The sequence below is a fragment of the Ambystoma mexicanum genome, chromosome 1q (assembly GCF_040938575.1).
Source record: "Ambystoma mexicanum isolate Mex_15411 chromosome 1q, UKY_AmexF1_1, whole genome shotgun sequence".
Classification (NCBI taxonomy): domain Eukaryota; kingdom Metazoa; phylum Chordata; class Amphibia; order Caudata; family Ambystomatidae; genus Ambystoma; species Ambystoma mexicanum.
Genome location: NC_090922.1, coordinates 235,120,314 through 235,140,982, shown reverse-complemented (window position 1 = coordinate 235,140,982; position 20,669 = coordinate 235,120,314). Strand labels below are relative to the sequence as shown.

At 48.0% G+C, this 20,669-nt stretch overlaps 1 protein-coding gene across 4 annotated transcripts in view; it reads left to right on the top strand.

Annotated features, from left to right (window-relative positions):
* CNOT3 (CCR4-NOT transcription complex subunit 3) overlaps positions 1-20,669 on the top strand; it is a 1,293,124-nt gene that overhangs the window by 1,251,408 nt on the left and 21,047 nt on the right. For all 4 annotated transcript variants that reach the window (XM_069637964.1, XM_069637947.1, XM_069637956.1 and 1 more), the window contains exon 18: positions 18,967-19,092. In XM_069637964.1, coding sequence (XP_069494065.1) covers positions 18,967-19,092 — 126 coding nt within the window. The remainder of the gene's footprint in view (positions 1-18,966; positions 19,093-20,669) is intronic.

Below are 20,669 nucleotides of genomic sequence, written 5' to 3'. Positions count from 1 at the left end.
CCTCACAGGCCATATACAGTTGGGAGAGTAGGGGTCGTGGGACATCTCTGGTTCTTTTTTGAGAATGCCTTTCCTTTTCCCCTTCCTTTCCCTTGGGGTGGTTATCACGATTTATTGCCTCGGCTATGGAGAGGACACCCTTTAGGTTTTGCCCGCTTTGCAAGGGCAAGTTTACTTGGAAGGACAAGCATTCACGGTGTAACCGCTGCTTGCCCCTCGATCACAAAGAGGAGGGTTGCACGGCTTGTCGGCTTCTTAAGCCAAAGACTCTAAAAGACCGTAGGGTCAAGAGGTGGGCGGCCTACGCTATGTCAAAGGCCGATGCTTCACCCACCGTTGCTACCACCGACAGTGACGAGGAACGTGATAACAGGACCTCCGCTACGGAAGTCGAAAACCCCCCTAAAGAGCGCTCACGCGCTTAGTCGTCTGTCCCCGGCCCCGACGGGCTCGGCTCACGCCCTGCTTATGGGGATGAACACCCCGGCGACATTGACGCACACAAGTCCACACATAAGCACACAACCCATGGTTGTTCTTCGTCGAAGGCGAAGAGAGCATCAGCGCCCAAGGAGACGCAGGTTCCACCGGTGGCCTCCTCGGACCGTTCGGGTTCGAAGCCCCTCTCGCAGCCGCGACCAGCGACTGGGCTTTCGGCAAATAAGGGCGCCGCCCCCAAATCATCGGCCGGCGCGCATCAGCAGAAAGCGCATGCCGCCGTAGAGCGATCGACACCCGTAATGTCGAAACCACAGCCCTCCGCTGACAAACGAGTCGCTGAGAGCTTGGCGAGGATCGTGGTAGCCGACGCCCACAAGCGTGCGCCGAAAGACACGTCGAGCGCTACGCAAAGGTCGAAAGACACGCCGAAAAAGCCTGAAGAAAGGCAGGGACTACCCCCTTCAGTCGAAGGGACCCCCGACACACCTGAAGGCTTTTCGGAGGGCGACGGGACACTTTCCTCGACGTTGTGGGAGAGGTCGAGCCGTTTTCAGCTACAAGACACTATTTTTCCCCCGCTAGACCGCTCAGGGGTACCCCATGAAACCATGGAAAGGCTTCATCTCTGCATGGAAAGAATGGAGAGGTTTATGAATACCCAGAACCCTCCCACTCCCAAGAGAACAAGAGAAGGTCCTCAGGAGGACCCCAGGGCCAAGATTTCGAGACAGGACACAGCCTCAGACTTCCATAGTGTGTATGACCTCACTGGGGAGGAACATTACTTGGAGGAGGAGGATGATTTTATGGACGATGAAGAGGAACGGAACCAGGAGGAAGGTCTGGAAGACAGCCCAGACTTGGTAGGAGAAGGCTTCGGAGAAAATCCAGGAGAAGGACCTTCTCACCCCTGGCAATCCCCATCAGTATATTCGGACACTGATGTCCTGAACCTAAATCCTCCTGACAATTCACCTGTTAGAAACACGTCTCCCATTGACGATCAGCCCACATTCAATGCCCTGTTGCGCAGAGCAGCAGCACATTTCGAACTGGACACTGGGGACCTCTCTCCTGAATTAGACTTTGTAGAAAGAGTAATTAAGGAGAAACCCCCGGTCAGTCAGACTATTCCCCTCCTCGCTTCGGTGAAGAGAAGAATCATCCCCTCGCTGTCCACACCCGTACTAATCAGAGGGGTTAATCCTAGAATTGAAAAACTTTTCACTCCTTCACCCTCAGACCCGCTGTACATCAGAGGACATTCCATCCCGGATTCCCCGGTAGTAGCCAATACAAGAAAGAGGGTAGGGGTACCACTTTCCACCAGTGAGGCACCACCTGACAAGGAGGGCAAGAGGTTATATGCCCTTGCAAAAAGAGTTACATCCTCGGCTGCCTTTTCGGCTAGAATTGCGAACAACAATTCTTTGCTCGCTAGCTATGCGGACGCGCAGTGGGCCAAACTGCGCAAAGACGCCGAAGAAGCGCCGGAACCTCTACGTACACGCCTGCTAACAACTATTGGCGAAGGAACCCAGGTCAACCAGAGTATTGTAAAAAACTCTCTGGATGCTGCAGAAACAGCGGGACGTTCCCTGGTTCAGGGAATACTCCTAAAACGCCACGTATGGCTGCGCAACTCAGGGTTCAAACCGGAGACACAGGCGTCTTTAATAAATAAACCTGTTGAAGACTCTAACCTCTTCGGGAAAGCGGTGGATGAGGCTCTGGAGATGGCTAAAAAAGAGTTCGATACTATCAAAACTCTTGACCAAATCTCTAAGCCCTATACCAGACGCGGCTATGGCAACAAACGCTTTTTTCGTGGCCAACGCCAACAGCAGAATCAGCAGCAACAGTACCCTGCCACCAGTTACCAGACCAATAGTGGGCAGTACAGCCAAAGAGGCCAACGCCGGGGCAATGGGAGAGGTCGGGGGTCCACCCCCAGAGGCTCTCAAGCCCCCAACAACACCAAGTGACGCGAAGATTCGCGTCCCCTCCCATGCAACACCGGTCGGGGGCCGGATAACATCCTTTCTTCCAGCATGGGAAGGAATAACGTCAGACCGCTGGGTACTTTCCACCGTAGCCCACGGATACTGCATCGAATTCAACAGTTCCCCAACATACAGACCCCCGAGGGGACGACGCATGACATCGGAACACCTTGCCATCCTTCTCCAAGAAGTACAACAACTGCTGGAAAAAGGAGCCATATAGGTCGTGCCTCTATCTCAGGTAACGGAAGGTATTTATTCAGTGTACTTCCTTGTACCCAAAAAGGATCTAACCATGCGCCCTGTATTAGATCTTCGCCCAACGAACAAGTTTATCAAACCCCAGAAGTTTCGTATGGTGACTTTACAGGAAGTGATCCCACTGCTATCACAAGGAGATTACATGAAAACATTGGACATGAAAGATGCATACTTTCATATTTTAATGTTGCAAACGCACAGAAAATACCTCAGGTTCATGATAGAGGGCAAACACTACCAGTTCAGAGTGCTACCCTTCGGCATAGCATCAGCACCAACGGTATTCACGAAGGTACTGGCAGTGGCAGCGGCCCACCTGTGCAGGTTGTCCATCCCAGTTTACCCTTACCTCGACGACTGGCTCATAACAGGGGATTCTTACGAAACATGCTTCTCCAATACCCAAAAGACGGTAGACCTTTTGTTCCAGTTGGGCTTCTCCATCAACAAAAAGAAGTCCAGCCTAGACCCCAGCCAAGTCAAACAATTCCTAGGGGCTCTAATTCAAACAAAGGACGGCCTCGTCTTCCCCTCCAACGTGCTGTTTCAGATCCCTCAATATGTGACCGGTCGAGAGGTGACGGTACGCAAAGAAATGCGCTTGCTAGGCATGATGGCGTCGTGTATTTATTTGGTACCTCACGCGCGCCTGCGCATGCGCCCAATGCAAGAGTGGCTCAACAGCCAGTGATGTCAGGCCAGCGGACTATGGGATGATCTAGTGGTGGTCTCGCAGGCCTTGGTTCTCTCGCTACGGTGGTGGACAAAGGAAAACCTGGGAAAAGGGAAACCCTTTGCCACACCCGCGGCGGAAGCCACTCTAACCACAGACGCATCCCTCACAGGATGGGGGGCTCACCTATCCCATCAGACTGCTCACGGAGTGTGGACTCCGAACGTAGCATCCAAACACATCAATCTACTGGAGCTACTAGTGGTGTTCAAGGCGCTAAAAGCCTTCCAGGAACACCTACAAGGCAGGACAGTGATGGTCCTTACAGACAGCACCACAGCCATGTATTACATCAACAAGCAGGGGGGAACCCACTCTCCAGGACTGTCCAAACTGGCCCAAAATATATGGAAGTGGGCTCTCAAACAAGACTTGTTCCTACTGTCACAACATGTACCAGGGGAACTCAATCTGCTGGCAGACAAACTCAGCAGAGATTTCCCCCTGCCAGAAGAGTACGAATGGCGACTGCACGAAGACATCATCTTCAATGTCTTCACACAATGGGGATTCCCAGAAATAGACCTGTTCGCAACCCTGGAGAACTCACAATGCCTAAGTTACGCCTCCAGGTACCCCCAGAACCAATCCAAGGGGAACGGTCTGTCGATACAATGGTCAGGGAAATTTGTTTACGCTTTTCCCCCCCGACTCCCCTTCTCAACAAAGTGGTGCACAAGATGCACCAGGATCAAGTAACCATGATACTGGTGGCCCCAATGTGGGCCCGACAGCCATGGTTCGCTCACTTGATGGAGATGTCTCTATCTCCCCCAGTGAAACTCCCCTGCCCGTACAACATGCTGTCACAAGACAAGGGCAGGACCCTGCATCCATGCCCCCAGAACATGAACTTAGCAGCTTGGCCCCTGAGATCATAGAATTCGGACATCTACAGCTCCCGCAAAGATGCATGGACATCCTCAAAGAAGCCAGAAAACCTAACACTCGCCACTGCTATTCTAGCAAATGGAAGAGGTTTATCATCTGGTGCAGGGGTAAGAGCATCAACCTGATTGACTGCTCTCCCACACATATTGTTCTATACCTGACCCACCTATTGGATTCAGGTCTAGTGTTCAATTCCATTAAAGTCCACCTAGCGGCACTTTCTGCATACACCACTTCCCAACTCAAGGTGTCGTGGTGGAAGATCCCTGTTATAAAGGCCTTCATGGAGGGAGTAAAGAGAATACACCCCCCGATAGCTGACCCAGCTCCCGGATGGGACCTTAATGTGGTACTTACCAGACTCATGGGCTCACCCTTCGAACCCATGCACAAAGCATCTCTTAAACACCTCACTATTAAAACTGCTTTTTTAATAGCTATCACCTCCATCAGGAGAGTAAGTGAACTTCAGGCTCTTTCTGTTCTAGACCCCTTCGTTACAGTTCAGAGATAAGGTGGTTCTACGCACTCACCCTAGGTTTGCTCCGAAATTCATCTCAAAATTCCACGTAAACCAGTCTATAGAACTACCAGCGTTCTTTCAAAATCCTTCCAACTTGGGAGAAAAAACTCTGCACACACTAGATGTGCGCAGAGCGGTCATGTTCTACATGGAAAGAACCAGACCACTGAGGAAGACTAATCAGTTCTTCGTCTTGGTGGCAGCAGGAAGAGAAGGGGATGCAGTTTCAAAGTCCACTATCTCTAGATGGATTGTTCAATGCATCACTCTCTGCTATACTCTTGCTAAGAGAGAACTGCCCTTTAGGCCAAGAGCACATTCTACTCGAGGCACGGGGGCGTCCATAGCATTCATTGCAAATGTTCCCCTTGAGTCCATCTGCAAAGCGGCTACCTGGAGTTCTGTGCACACCTTTACAAAACACTGTCTAGATGCACACTCTAGATCTGACTCCCAGGTGGGACAGGCAGTATTAAGACATCTTTTCTCTACTGTTCCTTCTCATAACCCACCGCCAACTCCGGGTACTGCTCGCTAGTCTATGCACAGCATGTGATTCTAAACAGATTAACAAACATCAGAAGACAATGCATTACTTACCGTAAAAGCATTTCTGATGGTTGTATCTGCTTAGATTCACATGCGCCCACCCTTCCTCCCCGCTCGGATGGAAGGAACATAGACTTCCTTTTATATATCTCTCTTTTCTGTACTCACTCACGGCTAGAAGGCTCCCTCAGGGCAGAAAAATACAAACAGAGGGACCTCGACGCGTGAGGGATTGTGGGTACAACGCACGTCACTATAGGGATAGTGTTTCAGACACGCCTTGTCGACGTCCCTTTTCGACTACGAAAAACAAAATGCAATACTCCGCAGTGACCACTGGATGTCGGACCTGTGCACAGCATGTGAATCTAAGCAGATACAACCATCAGAAATGCTTTTACGGTAAGTAATGCATTGTCATACCGGGAAGTCAACTGTTTAACAAGGTTCTCTTTTGGTGGACCGGGCTCGTTTGCAATGTTTTGTGACAATTTGTGTCCTTGGAACAAAATCAGGATAGATTCCATGAGTATGCATGGCCAGCACAGTCAAAATGAGATCTTTCAGAAAATCGAATTCCATTTCCTGGTATATCGGCTTGGCAACCCATTTTTTGCTTCGTTTTGCAAAGGCCACTGTGTAACAAAGCATTCCAAAAGTTTCCTGCAGTTCTCCATTGTTCTCTACCTAGATTTGCGTTATGCGCTAATACGGCTAGTAATGTCCGATATTGCATACTGTCTATTCCGAAATGCAACCTCTTGGTCCTGTACTTTAGGCACATATTGTGGAACACCTCCAAATCTCCGGTGCAACAGAATTCTTTGAGTCCCTTCAGGCCTCTTGAAAGAGTTTTATCGAACACAAACTTCTCAAGAGCTTTATGTGGAGGTGAAGATGGAACCAACCACTTCTTCTTCCTCCGATAAAGGCCCATGTGCACATTGGTGAAAAAGGTGAACGTTGGAACAGTGGTGCATCAATGAGCGCCATTTTTCAAGTAGAATTTCCACAGACCAGCACAAGTTTTGGAGCTCCAGCAAAAGGTGGTTGCTGAAAGACTGGGACCACTGTAAAATATTTTCAGAACCCTTTATTTTTTACCTGCAGCTGTGATTTTTTTTTATTTTATTGATTTGGCAACGTGCCATACATCAAATTAGTGGCAAATGTTTGGAAACTGCTCTTTCATGGCCTTGGCTATTGAAACATGTCAGTCAGTGGCTATGAGGTCTATTTGCATTCTTCTCGATTGAAGCTGTTCGAGGGATTTTATGAAACTGTTTCTCCATGGCCACTGAGGATTTACATTCGGACACCTGCACGACCTCCAAACTCATTTTTTAGTTTCCATATCCTTAAATTGGTATGTGCAGTACTTTGCTGAAAATCCAGAGAATGTCCTTTCAATTGACATTTGTTCAATTTTCCAGGCTTGACTATTAGCAGGGAATAAAAATTCTCTTTGATATTTGTAGTACTGCGTTTTAGCAAGGAACTGAAGTCCCACAAATTGACAGAAACTAACAACTTACTAAAAGTAGAGCCATTGAAAAGTAAAGCTGCTGAACACAGTAGATTTCCAGCTGGCACTTTGCCCAGCATCGGTTGAGCAGACCATGAAAATGTATCATAGAGGTGAGCACAGGTGGCTTGGATTTTCAGGTTAGTGCCTTGTAATACACGAGTCGCAATCACTAATGGCTCCCCGCTTATTTTCCCCCTCACTGGATGCACACATTTCAGCATCAGTATAATCTCTACCAGGCAGCTGTCGAATACAATGTTTTTCTGCTCCTTTATTAGCCAATCGTCCTGCCTGATTGTGGTTTGTGACTCAACTGTGGTGGACAAATCGGCCAAACTAGACAAACTGTAGCCGAGATCTTTGGCAAGTTCCTCAGTCAATTGCGTAGAAGCTTCAGTCTCTGTTGTGTTATTTGCACACGAATTGGAGTAACTATCAACGTAGATTGTTTGGTGGACCTTTTTTTTGCGGGTGTAGATTGTGTCAAGTGGTCAGCGAGGGATTCAAAAGCATCTTCATTATATTGAGTTTCATCTTCATCTTATCGAGTTCTCACGTTGTAGCAATGGTCCAACAACACTTTGCTGGCTTTGCCGGTCACATTCAATTAATTTTCTGGCCATTGGACATAAGCATCTTGAGTCTGCTTATTGACTGGACCATGCTGCGCCTCAAATAGTAGTTGCTCCATGGTGAAATCTGTTTGGCAAGTGACATCTTTGGCTTCAATTGTGGTCTGTGTCTTTATACTTCTTTTCTTTCTGGTACTCTAGGAGATGAGTTGTAAAAAAACATGTTAATTGTAAATCACACACACAGTAGATGGCACTCTAAATAAATAAAATGTTATGAAGAAAACACCAGCACAAAACAAAATCTTTTTTTATTTACCCTTGTTTTCTTGATTTTCTGTGAAACCGTGGTCTTCTCTGTAACGACCACACCAGCAAGCTGGTCCACCACCTCTGATCCTTGTGCCTCCTTCTATTTTATGACCTTGTATACATTTGTTAAATGTATACAAATGTTTTTGAAATTAAAATCTTTCATCGCACACATAGCTTACATACATACCCTCGTAAACGGTGTACGTCATTTAGTCAAAATATACATTTCGAATTTCACCGGATTGATGGCAAGTTTAAGTGTACTCGATCAGAGATCACTGTGTAAAACATACTGATTGTAATGTTGCCTTAAAACATTTTGCAATGTATTCTGCATTAGGGAGAAATTGCAATGTTTGAACTGAAATGATAAAAGTATGAAACACTGCACGCTTATAAGAATGTCACTGCCTAATAGTATTCTATGTAGGATTTACTTTTTCATTCAAGGGAACAGTCAGTACGCATACCTCATACTCTGGTTCAGCTCCAAAGGATGATGTAATTGTAGTCGAAGTACCAGCATCCCCCTGTAACACAGTACTTGTTTTAGCATGGATGAGAACAGCGAAATGGAACAGACAATGGGATGCATATAAAGAGAAACCCATAAATGACACATAGTGTAAACGACCGACAGGATATATAAACAATTTCATATTTGAAATTCCAAGCATAATGCATTCTCGTAATTGAAAAGTCAAATAAAATTACTTGATAGGCGCTCGAAGTTGTTGTTGACTCCGGAAAAGAAATGGATGCAGAATCTTGCTCCTTCATTTTCAGTGCATTGTCACAAGTGGTAGGAGGGAAAAGTAGAATTGCATTAGATATGTAGGAAGATCCAATTCTTGATATTATGAACTTCTGCAAGTCTGGTAGTGCTCACCATTGGTATACTGGACGTGTCGGTGGTGTCGTCTCTTGCGAGGGTCTGTGCTCCCGTCAGTATGCTCTCCAAAATAAAGATGGGCATGTCAAGCAACAGATTATGAAAAGATGCTTCTTTTGAAGGGCACTATGGCATTGTTTTCTATGGCCATAATTACTTTCTATGATGCTCCATAAACCAGGGACAGATGTGTAGTAAAATATGGTATAGTTAAAGTAATGCAATCTGGTAATAATGCAATTCATCATCCGGGAATCACCTGAGGCAGCGTGTGCATGAAGAGTTGGAATTGCATTTGGAAGCAATTTACGAGACGTTGAGTCGATTGTGCCGGCGCGTAACCGATTGGCCCTCGAGTCTCCCAAGACATCCTGGGCTCTACTTTCAAGCTCGTCCACCGGAAATCCACAATGTCGATCCCATTCTCTTATTAAATCAATATTGCATGATAGTGCCCTTATTTTTGACATGGCTCCTCGTATTGCAACCGAAAACCATACAAGCGGACATTCTTGAAAAATCAGTATTAAAAAAGTACACATAATTACAAAAATATTCTACTGAATGCATGAGATTGATGGAATTATATCAAAGTTTTCTATGCAATGTTTGTTTTGGTCAAAGAAGCAAAGCCTGTGTAGCATAGTCAAATATACACTGAGATAACTTTCATACAGAATTGATTGATGCAGCGTAAATCGTAACGTGTTACTAGTCTGTTAAATGTACTTTCATGCATCAAAAGGAAACATGCTTATGGACATGGTTCGAGAAAGATGGAATTCTATCAAAATTGACACTGATGAAATTTGCTATAGATCGAGATCAGAACACTGTAAACAGTAGACAATGGTAAAGTCATTGAGATGAATGAACATTACACTACTGGGTACATTCGTTCCAAATTGATAGAAATGTTAAGATCAGAAAGAGATGATTAGGTGACCTGCCCTTACCTTGACTAACAAACAATTGGATTCAGCAAGCAGAGTAGTTAGTAGCCGGAGAACAGGTAGCACGATCAAGAGTTGACTTGCAGTGTTCAGATGTTCTCGGGATAAATATCAAGGGGTTTATAAAGAATTAGAAAGGTGGGTGTGTATGTGAATGAGTGACATGTTTCTGGCGTGGTCTGCTTCAGGGGAGCCTGCCTGGAGACAATGGGTCTGGCAAGGCCATGTGAACAATGGCTTCTGCGCGGAAAATACCTTTGAAGTGTACATGGTGTTTGACACCTTGGCCGTTCCCACCCTGCCAGCTCCCTTGGGGAGCTCACAGCCACAGGTGCGAACTTACATTGATAATGGAGGGGCATGAGGCATGCAGAAAAGCGCTGTAACACTGCTGAACGGAGACACTTGTGGATTGCATGGGTGCGGTCTGCTTCAGGGGAGCCTGCCAGGAGACACTCGGTCTGGCTGGGCCATGTGAACAATGGCCCCTGCGCTGAAGATACCTTTGAAGTGTACATGGTGTTTGGCACCTTGGTCGTTCCCACCCTGCCAGGATAAGTGAGCGTGTCCTTGATCAACTGAAGAATTGAAACAACTATTCTTAAAAGGTAATTTGTATTTTATTTTGTTGCTGATGTTGATGACACAAAAGTTCTACAAATTGTATACTTGGGGTTGCAGCACAGTGTGGGAAAATCCCCTGCACTGACCGCTGTCACTGGGCAATTTGGCTCGAATGGCACCAACAGCACAGGCAGGTGTTACTCGTCAAACGCGGTATCCAAGCCTCTCATGAAGCCATCATGTAAACGACCGATATGCCACCAGCCTTTACCACCTGCGGAATAGAAACATACAAACTGTATTTAAATGAACATAAGTGTACAAACCATAGTTGAAAATGCACCTTGTATCCTCTGGCATAGTTGCCAGTACAAAAGTTACTTCATGGATCAATCAACTTGGGCTTTAAAGTGTAGACACTTCACAAAAGTGAGCACCCGTGCAATCCATAACGTTTGGGGCACAGAGAAATATTGTTTCTTTGTTGTACGTGAAAGACACAAGATGACCACTATGATTTCCCCAAATCGCGAAAGATGTATTGAATTGCCAGACTACATTCCTTTGGCAGTGATAGATCAAAGGTACAACAATATAGGAGACAAACGTGAAATGTTAGTGGCCTAAGTGACATCACATCTAGAGTACACTTATTCGTTACTTTGATTGCCAGGGTGAACTGTTGCGCAAATTTCGTGCATAAGCACCATCATAATCCTCAACACGGACCTTGTGAGGCAGGTTGCCATGAAGTCCTGCAGCTCGGTAATGCATAGCGGCGTGTCTCGTCTTACGAGATGTAAGCCAAGCATCCAGAGTTTTCTCTACAGCAGCAGTTCTCCTCCTCGGTTGGCATGACCTCGCACCAATTGCAGGTACACCAGGTGGAAACGTCTTCCATGCAGCTAGGCTCTGGCTCAGGATCCAGTGATTCGTCCTCCCAACTGCCGTCCGATGCCCTGTTTCAACTAATTCCACCTTGGAATATTCCGGCTCATACTGGTAGGGCTGTATTGTTGCCATTATACGACAAAGTTAAAATCGATAGTAATGCTAGTACCTGTTTGCACGGACTACGAGCAACCGGGATAGCTGAACAGAGCAGAAACGAGTCACAGGATATACAAAAAAAAGACAGTGAAACGATTGAAAAGGCAACTGTGATGTTGTCTGATGAGAAGCGGTCTGTTTATACTTATTGAGGAAAGAGGCGTCCTGCCATTTCCATGGAGACGCACATGATTAGCTGGCGCACAGAGAATGTCGACACGTGACGTGCATTCGCATTGTGAATGGGCTGTACGCGTCTAGTGATGTCAGCTTCAGGGGCCGGGGATATGATATAGTGCCGACGGGCAGTTCAACTTAGGGCGATGCAGCAACGGATAAGATTGGCACAAGATGACTGTGCCCCGCTGCCTTATTTCACATGTGTAAAAGTAAGGAAAACTAAGGTATGGTGCATAGGAAATGTTTTTACGATCAGTTTGCTTAAAACCACATGGCCGAACGCTCGGGACAATATTATTTTTGAGCGCACTATTCCTTGTAAAGGTGGGTTACCTACTACCAAGAGATAAGTCTTGTGTAATCCCACATCAGTTGGACTGCACCAATTCTTACCCAACAAGCTGCTTTCTTGGGTTCCACTTTTTTGTGGAGAAATCCATGCCAGTCCGCTAAAACACATCAGCCCTGTCATGGCTGCAGCACTGCTGCTCTGCTCACCAAGCTTACACCAGTATGATTTCCAAATGCTTGTGTAATCCCACATCAGTTGGACTGCACCAATTCTTACCCAACAAGCTGCTTTCTTGGGTTCCACTTTTTTGTGGAGAAATCCATGCCAGTCCGCTAAAACACATCAGCCCTGTCATGGCTGCAGCACTGCTGCTCTGCTCACCAAGCTTACACCAGTATGATTTCCAAATGCTGTGGCTGTATAATTTCGAGACCTCAGTAGCCACAATGTTACTACCAGTCATGACCTCGGTCAACAGATTAATGTGCCACCATGCTGACTAGGACACACAATTGTTCTGAATCTGAGGTGCAGATGATTACAAAGCCACCTCTGCCTGTTGGAACTTGGTGTTCCAGCAGTTGCCAAAAATGCACATTTGACTCTTGAAACTGCTCTGCTGCCACTGTAGGGCAATTTTGGAGATGGCAGGAGATGGTCACAGCCAATGCACATGAGTGCATTATGCTTTTTGCAAGCCCTTCATTTCTAAAAATCAAAAAAGCACAAGCTATCCCGCCCTTAACAGATGGTGTTCTGGTACATGGGCGCAGCATTTTCAGCCCTGATGTGGCACTGTCTGGGTACGAGCTGGTAACCCAGTCAATGAAGAAGCCAAATGTATCTGGGCTCTTGCCAGAGGTGCAGTTTAGGACTTAACACGCCAGTTGCTGTTCCCTAGCCTCTGTGGTACGGGAAAACAGGGTCAGAACGGACTTGATCTGGCAGACGTGCCCCATTATGCAGAAAATATATTCTGCTGACTTTGGCAATGCCAAAGCCATGGTGACATTTGCTGTAGCTGCCCACCACTTCTTCTGGGTGTTTAAAATGTTGAGTTCATTCTCAGTTGGAGTACTTTGTACACTGTATGAGGTGGTATTTTAATTAATAAAAAAGCTACTTACCCAGGGTAACATGTATTCTCCAGCATTGGATCTTTCATGGATTCACATGCTTAGAATATTCCCCATCGTCAGACTGGGACCCCTCGGTACACATATATAGCCTTTTCCTATAGGAAAACTTCCGACACTTTTGTGTCCTATCTACGTCCTTTTAGGACCCGCCTACGCATGCTCCGTAGGCCGTCCCAGTATGAGGCCCGCCCCCGCGGCTCCCCTTCAGATTTCAACCGTCTCCAAAGTAGTGGGATCTCCTCGCGCTGTCTTACTATTTTGTACAAGGTTGCATTCTTGGAATTTGAGTAAAGAAAATGTCCTCCGTGTCAGGAAAAGCGCTGTTCCGTCCATGCGCGACGTGCGGCTTGAAAAAAGTTTACGAGGGGGACGGACATATGGATTGTATATATTGCCTCCACCCTCATCATTCGGCGGATAACTGCGACATATGCAAAGGGTTTTCTCAAAAAACCCTCAAAGACCGGAGTCGACGACTGGTGGCATGGCTGAATGATGGAGCGGGGGCATACCCCCCTTCGGAGGTAGGCTCCACACAGTCGGCGAAAACATCACGCCGCGCTACCTCGTCGGAACCACCGGCGAAGAAATCTCGACCGACGGAAAAAGAGTCGTCTGGAAGTCACTCAACTAGAGACTCCTCGTCAAAGAAATCATCTTCATCAAAAAAGCATGAAAAGGAAAGGAAATCCTCCTCGGGCGATCATCATAGATCGACCACGAGTCGAGTAAAAGCAAGCCAAGTGTGGAAAAGGCGAGACCGCCAAAACCACCTGCTAAGACACCGTCGTCGACGGCGGTCCAGTCATCGGCCTCCACCCTGCCACTTCCGCAGGTGGCATCCACCGTCCCGCCGACAACGGCGTCGACGATGGCCTCGTCGACGGGGGTCCTACTGGAGGCCTGAAGTTTTTGATCCGATCCCCCCGGATGCTTTACTACAAGAACAGGCGTGTTGCTGTCCTCGGAGGACGAGAACGAGAGAATAGCTGGACCAGCAGACCTAGGGCTACGGGTGGCTGACAAGTCGTCGACGAGGGGATCCGTTATACCGGTATCTGCCCCTCTTCTCAATCCTCAATCTGTTTTGTCGTTGGAAATTCTGTCCACGCTTCAGTCTTTGTTACAGTCGTTGGACCAGAGACTACCTCGGGCAAACCTGCCACAGTCACCCGTCGACGAGACGAGCCCGTCCCGTCAACCGACGCACCTACGGACGCCAATCAACACTGGCACAAGAGGAAGGTGAGCTGCCAGATTCGGAGTCTGACAGGGGAGCCATGTCGGATATATCATCCCCCTCCAGGGATCGAACCTGGGAGTCAGAGGCGGAGTTGGAAACCCCTAGAGGCCCACCTCACCCGTCCCCTCCGGACGACATTGCGTCATTCCATTCTATGATGGAGAGGGCATGCAAAGAATTTGGTTTGTCCCAGGAAGAACAGAAAAAGGACTTTGTTTTTTGTTCGACCACATGGGTAAGAGAAGGTTGGTGTTCTCGATACCAATGCTAGACCATGTGTGGAAGGAGGGGTTGCAGACAATGCGTCACCCGTTTTCAGAGCCGGCAGTGAAAGGACGCCTAAAAAAAAAGTTTAAGGCTCCAGAGTCTACCCCCAAGTGTTTATCCTCCCAACCAACGCCAGACTCGGTGGTGTCGGCGGCAGCGGCGAGGAAGGCGAAGGCCCAGCACAAGTGCACGACTCCCCCTGAGAACAAAGCGAGACGCCAAGATGCCTTTGGCAAAAAAGTGCTATCCGTGGGAGCGACCACAGTAAAGGCCGCAAACTCTCTGGCAATTGTAGCCAGATACGATGGGGAGATGTGGCACAGGCTAGCTCCGTTGCTTGATCATCTTCCGGAAGAGCATAGGAAGGCAGCGATGTTACTTGTCCGAGAGGGTGAGGAAGCCTCAAATCAATAAACAATAAACACGCAATAAACATTGCGGTGGACCTCGCTGAGTCAGGCTTCAAGCAAGTCAATAATGGGGTCGTATTACGTCGACAGTCATGGCTTAAGTGTACCTACTTCAGGCCAGAAGTACAATACAAAGTTTTAGATATGCCCTTTGAGGGAGACCTTCTTTTCGGTGAGAAGGTGGACTAAGCCCTAAAGGGAATGAAAGAGGACTCGTCAGAGTGGCAGAAGCTACAAGTCTTTTCGTCCCTTTAGAGGGGCTTCAGGTAATTCAAGATTCTCTGCGTCTGGAGACAGATCCTTTGGCAGATACAGACGTGCCTCCCAAACGGCAAACCGTCGCCGGAACTTCCAGACTTCCAGAAAAAGACCATCATATCCATCGTCGTCGAGAGACAAGCAAAATAAAGATCAGCAGTGACATACAACACACCGTTCTGGGGGGGAAGAGTTTCAGCATATGTCGACGAATGGGAACGAATAACGACAGATCAATGGGTGTTGGATACTATAAGAAACGGACACTCTCTACAATTCAAACACAGCCCTCCGCAAATTCCACCTGCGTTCACCGCTCATTCCCATCTGAAGATACTGCAACAAGAGGTAACACTCATGTTAGCAAAGGGCGTGATAGAATTAGTTCCAACATCACAGAGAGGTCAAGGAGTCTACTCAAGATATTTCGTCGTAAAAAAGCCGAACGGCAAATGGCGTCCCATTTTAGACTTACGCGATCTCAACAAGTCTTTAAAGAGCCTAAAATTCAAGATGCTCACTCTGCAGGAAGTGATCTGCGCCGTTCAAGAGGGAGATTTTCTAGCGTCCCTGGATTTACAGGACGCGTATTTCCATATTCCAATGTGTCGGAAACACAGGAAATTCCTAAGATTTGTAATAGGGCGGACTCACTACCAATTCACGGTTCTTCCTTTTGGGCTCAAGACCTCCCCCAGAACGTTCACGAAATGCCTGGCTCCAGTAGCGGCCTGGCTAAGGAAGCAAGGCCACCATGTATACCCATACCTCGACGACTGGCTGGTAAGGGGATCCTCCCCAGCGTCGACCAACACAAGTTTACAAGCCACCATGCAGCTTCTACAACAGCTGGGATTCGCCATAAACTTCTAAAAATCCTCTCTGCGGCCATCGAGAACGCTGGTATTCCTGGGGGCACAGTTCAAGACCCAGTTAGGGCTAGTGAAACCTTCTCTCGACAGAACCTCAAGACAAGCGTGCCGACTACGGCGAAACACCAAGATCTCAGTGAGAAAATACGTTTCGGTCCTAGGGGCCATGGCATCCTGCATCCATCTGGTGGAAAACTGTTGCCTATTCATGAGGCCAGTCCAGGAATTCCTCGCGGACCGATGGTCAGACAGGATAACCATCGACGACGACAAGCTGCTTCGGACCCTTCAGTGGTTGCAGAATTTCCACAATCTGAACAACGGTATACCCCTGCAGGAGCCGGAGTTTCAGCGAACCATAGTCACGGATGCGTCCCTAACCGGATGGGGAGCTCACATGGGTGCTCTCCAAACGCAAGGTCGCTGGTCTCCAACGGAGTCACTCCTACACATAAACGTGTTAGAGCTCAGAGCAGTACGATGGGCCTTGAAGGCATTCCTACCACACATCAAGGGTTCGCGAGTACGAATACTGACCGACAATACAACGACCATGTTTTATCTGAGGAAACAAGGAGGGACGCAATCAAGAACTCTTTCCATAGAAGACCAGAAAACATGGCATTGGGCATCAAAGCATGAAATTTCCATCGTGGCTCATCACCTCCCAGGAGTGAGGAACTGCCAAGCAGACTCCCTCAGCAGAAGCATGGCCCAGATACACGAGTGGGAAATGGACACAGTTCACCTGATGAGTGTTCGAGAAATGGGGTCACCTCCCCTCTGGACGCCTTCGCGACCAAAGACAACAAGAAATGCGAGCAATTTGCAAGCAGATGGCCTCAAGAGGGTTCCATGGGGGAGGCATTCTCCTTCCCATGGACGGACATGTTCCTCTATGCTTTTCCCCCGTTCCCTCTCATACGGAGGACAATACAGTGGATACGCAGATACAATTGCCGGGTAATTCTAGTGACACCATACTGGCCAAGGCAACCGTGATTCTCCGACCTGCTTCACCTGTCACTGGAACATCCCATAGCGTTTCCGAAAGTCCCGAACCTTCTATCCCGGGACAAAGGCACGGTGTGGCATCACGACCCGGACAGTCTCAACCTGACTTTTTGGAGTTCGGTGCTTTAGACATTTCGGAGGATTGTCAAAAAATTCTGCAGGCGGCTAGAGCCCCTTCTACAAACAAATCTTACTCCTATAAGTGGCGGAGGTTCTGTGAATGGTGTAGAGGACAATGGGGCCTTACAACCGTTGTTGGTGACGCCGGAACAAGTTCTACCTTATCTGCTCCTCTTGGCGGAGAGGGGATTATCCTTCACATCGATAAAGGTGCACCTGGCGGCCATCTCGAGGTTCACAAGGAAGAGGCAGTCGTCTCCTCTATTTAGCGACAGACTTGTAAAACACTTCATGAGTGGTTTATTTCGAGCTTTTCCCCCGGTAAAACGTTTCCCCCCGACTTGGAGTCTCAACACAGTGTTGGCAGGCTTAATGAAACCGCCTTATGAGTCTATGGCCACGTCCGACATAAAATTCATTTCGTGGAAGTTGGCATTCTTGATTGCTATCACATCAGCTAGAAGAATCTCGGAACTGCAAGCGCTGGTCGTAGACCCGCCATACCTAAGATTCTTTAAGGACAAAGTAGTCCTGGCAACTAATCCTATGTTCGTCCCAGAAGTTCCGACGGTGTATCGCAAACACTCGTCCATTGTTCTCCCTACTTTCTTCGCCACACGATCATCGGCAGCAGAAAAAGCTCTTCATACCCTGGACGTTAAGAGGGCTCTGAAATTTTACCTACATCGTACACAGGAACTCAGGTCTACTCGACAACTGTTCGTCGCATATGGTCCGTCGACGAGAGGAAAAGCAATCTCTAAACAAGGATTGGCTCGATGGGTCTCATCGACGATTGCGTTTTGTCACTCTAAGGCCGGAAGGCCACTGCAAGGACATCCTAGAGCCCATTCTACAAGATTGATGTCCTCCTCAACTACTTTATGGGCAGGAATTCCGCTGACGGACATATGCCAAGCTGCGGCATGGTCAGTGCCCCACACGTTTACCCGCCACTACTGCCTTGCCAGGCAGCATGCGGACGAGGTGCAGATGGGAAGAGCTGTCCTGCGCCATCTGTTTCAGTAAGGTAAGCTCCACGCTCTGGAGAATCTGTTGTCTACCTTTTTAATGACAGTATACTTTATGTGGGTAAGGTTATATGAGTTAACTTATTCCTACTGTACATATGCATTGTGTAGTATGGTGAGGGTATATTACATTACATTCTCACCGCCGTCTCGAGTGTTTCTGCTAGACAATCTATTCTAAGCATGTGAATCCATGAAAGATCCAATGCTGGAGAAGGGAATAGTTTCTTACTTGTAACTCCATTTCTCCAGCATTGCTATCTTTCATGGATTCACATGCGCCCGCCAACCTCCCCGGAATGTAATGTATTTGATAAGTTTAACCCTTCCTACTTTGGAGGGGCCGAAATCTGAAGGGGAGCCGCGGGGGCGGGCCTCTTATACTGGGACGGCCTACGGAGCATGCGTAGGCGGGTCCTAAAAGGACGTAGATAGGACACAAAAGTGTCGGAAGTTTTCCTATTGGAAAAGGCTATATATGTGTACCGAGGGGTCCCAGTCTGACGACGGGGAATATTCTAAGCATGCGAATCCATGAAAGATACCAATGCTGGAGAAATGGAGTTACAGGTAAGAAACTATTCCCTTCCTTTCTCTTCAGTATGTGTCCCTAAATATATGTATGTCTGTATTTTGTTTATTTTGGGCTGGGTGTCGTGGATTTAGTCTCAAACAAATGTCCAGTCACAGGGTTTTGCTTTTCCTGACCCATATCCACTTAACCCTGTAACCTTGCCAACCTTGTAAGTATAGAAAAAAAGCCCCCTCCAAATGCCCACCTCTCCACACCTACAATGCTTGGCATTTCTACATTAATTTATAAAATCATGCTGTGAGAACCTTTTTTTCTGCTTCCCTTTCTCAGGGTACGAAAGCTCAGTATTTGGCAGCCAAAGCTCTGAAGAAACAGTCCTGGAGGTTCCACACCAAGTACATGATGTGGTTTCAGAGGCATGAAGAACCCAAAACAATAACTGATGAGTTTGAACAGGTAAGAGATATTTCTGAAAGTATCCCCATTTGTTTGAATATGCTGTGCAGCTCCCCATCAGCTTAAATTGCGTTATGTCTATACATGTGTGCCAGGGAAGTCATTTCACCACAACGCCATGGGAAGTGGAAGTGACAGCACTTCCTGTGATGTCATTTTACCCCCACCCCGAAGCGACATCCTGGGAAGTGATGGAACACAACCTTTCACCCCTTGACAAAAAAGGAAGTGGCATCGCATAGCATTGTTCCGAAGTACACTACGAAAAATATGGTTATGGCATTGCTGTAATGTGATTTCTGATGTTTGTTAATCTGCTTAGAATCACATGCTGTGCATAGGTCCGACATCCAGTGGTCACTGCGGAGTATTGCATTTTGTTTTTCGTAGTCGAAAAGGGGACGTCGACAAGGCGTGTCTGTAACACTATCCCTATAGTGACGTGCGTTGTACCCACAATCCCTCACGCGTCGAGGTCCCTCAGATTGTTTTTTTCCGCCCAGCTACTGGTCGCCTTTACGCGGAGCTCCTCGAGAGACATTGCAGATTCCATCTCCTCGACCTTTGGTCGTTTTTCCTGTTTAATATTTAACATATCGATCCCTCCCTCGACGCAGTTGTGAAGCTGTCTCCGCCGAGCAAGATCTTCGACGGAGGGGACGAGCGGAGGAGATCCTTCGGCGTTGCCGAACACGTGGCCTGGCCTCGCAGGCCAAATACAGTAGGGGGAGTGGGGTCGTGGGACATCTGATTCTTTTCTGAGAATGCCTTTCCTTTTCCCCTTCTTTTCCCTTGGAGTCGTTATCACGATTTATTGCCTCGGCCATGGAGAGGACACCCTTTAGGTTTTGCCCACTTTGCAAGGGCAAGTTTACTTGGAAGGACAAGCATTCAAGGTGTAACCGCTGCTTGCCCCTCGATCACAAAGAGGAGGGTTGCACGGCTTGTCGGCTTCTGAAGCCAAAGGCTCTAAAAGACCGTAGGGTCAAGAGGTGGGCGGCCTACGCTATGTCGAAGGCCGGTTCTTTACCCGCCGCTGCTACCACCGACAGTGACGAGGAACGTGATAACACGACCTCCGCTACGGAGGTCGTACACCCCTCCAAAGAGCGCTCCCGCTCTTCGTCATCTGTCCCTGGCCCCGACGGGCTCGGCTCACGCCCTGCTTATGGGGATGAACACCCCGGCGACACTGACGCACACGATACAACACATAAGCACACAACCCATAGCTCTTCTTCGGAAACGAAGAAATCATCAGCGCCCAAGGAGACGCAGGTTGCACCGGCGGTCTCCTCGGACCGTTCAGGTTTGAAGCCCCTCTCGCAGCCGCGACCAGCGACTGGGCTTTCGGCAAATAAGGGCGCCGCCCCCAAACCATCGGCCGGCGCGCACCAGCAGAGAGCGCACGCGGCCGTAGAACGATCGACACCCGTAATGTCGAAACCACAGCCCTCCGCTGACAAACGAGTCGCAGAGAGCTTGTCAAGGATCGTTGTAGCCGACGCCCAGAAGCGTACGCTGAAAGACATGTCGAGCACTACGCAGAGGTCTAAAGACACGCCGAAAAAGCCCGA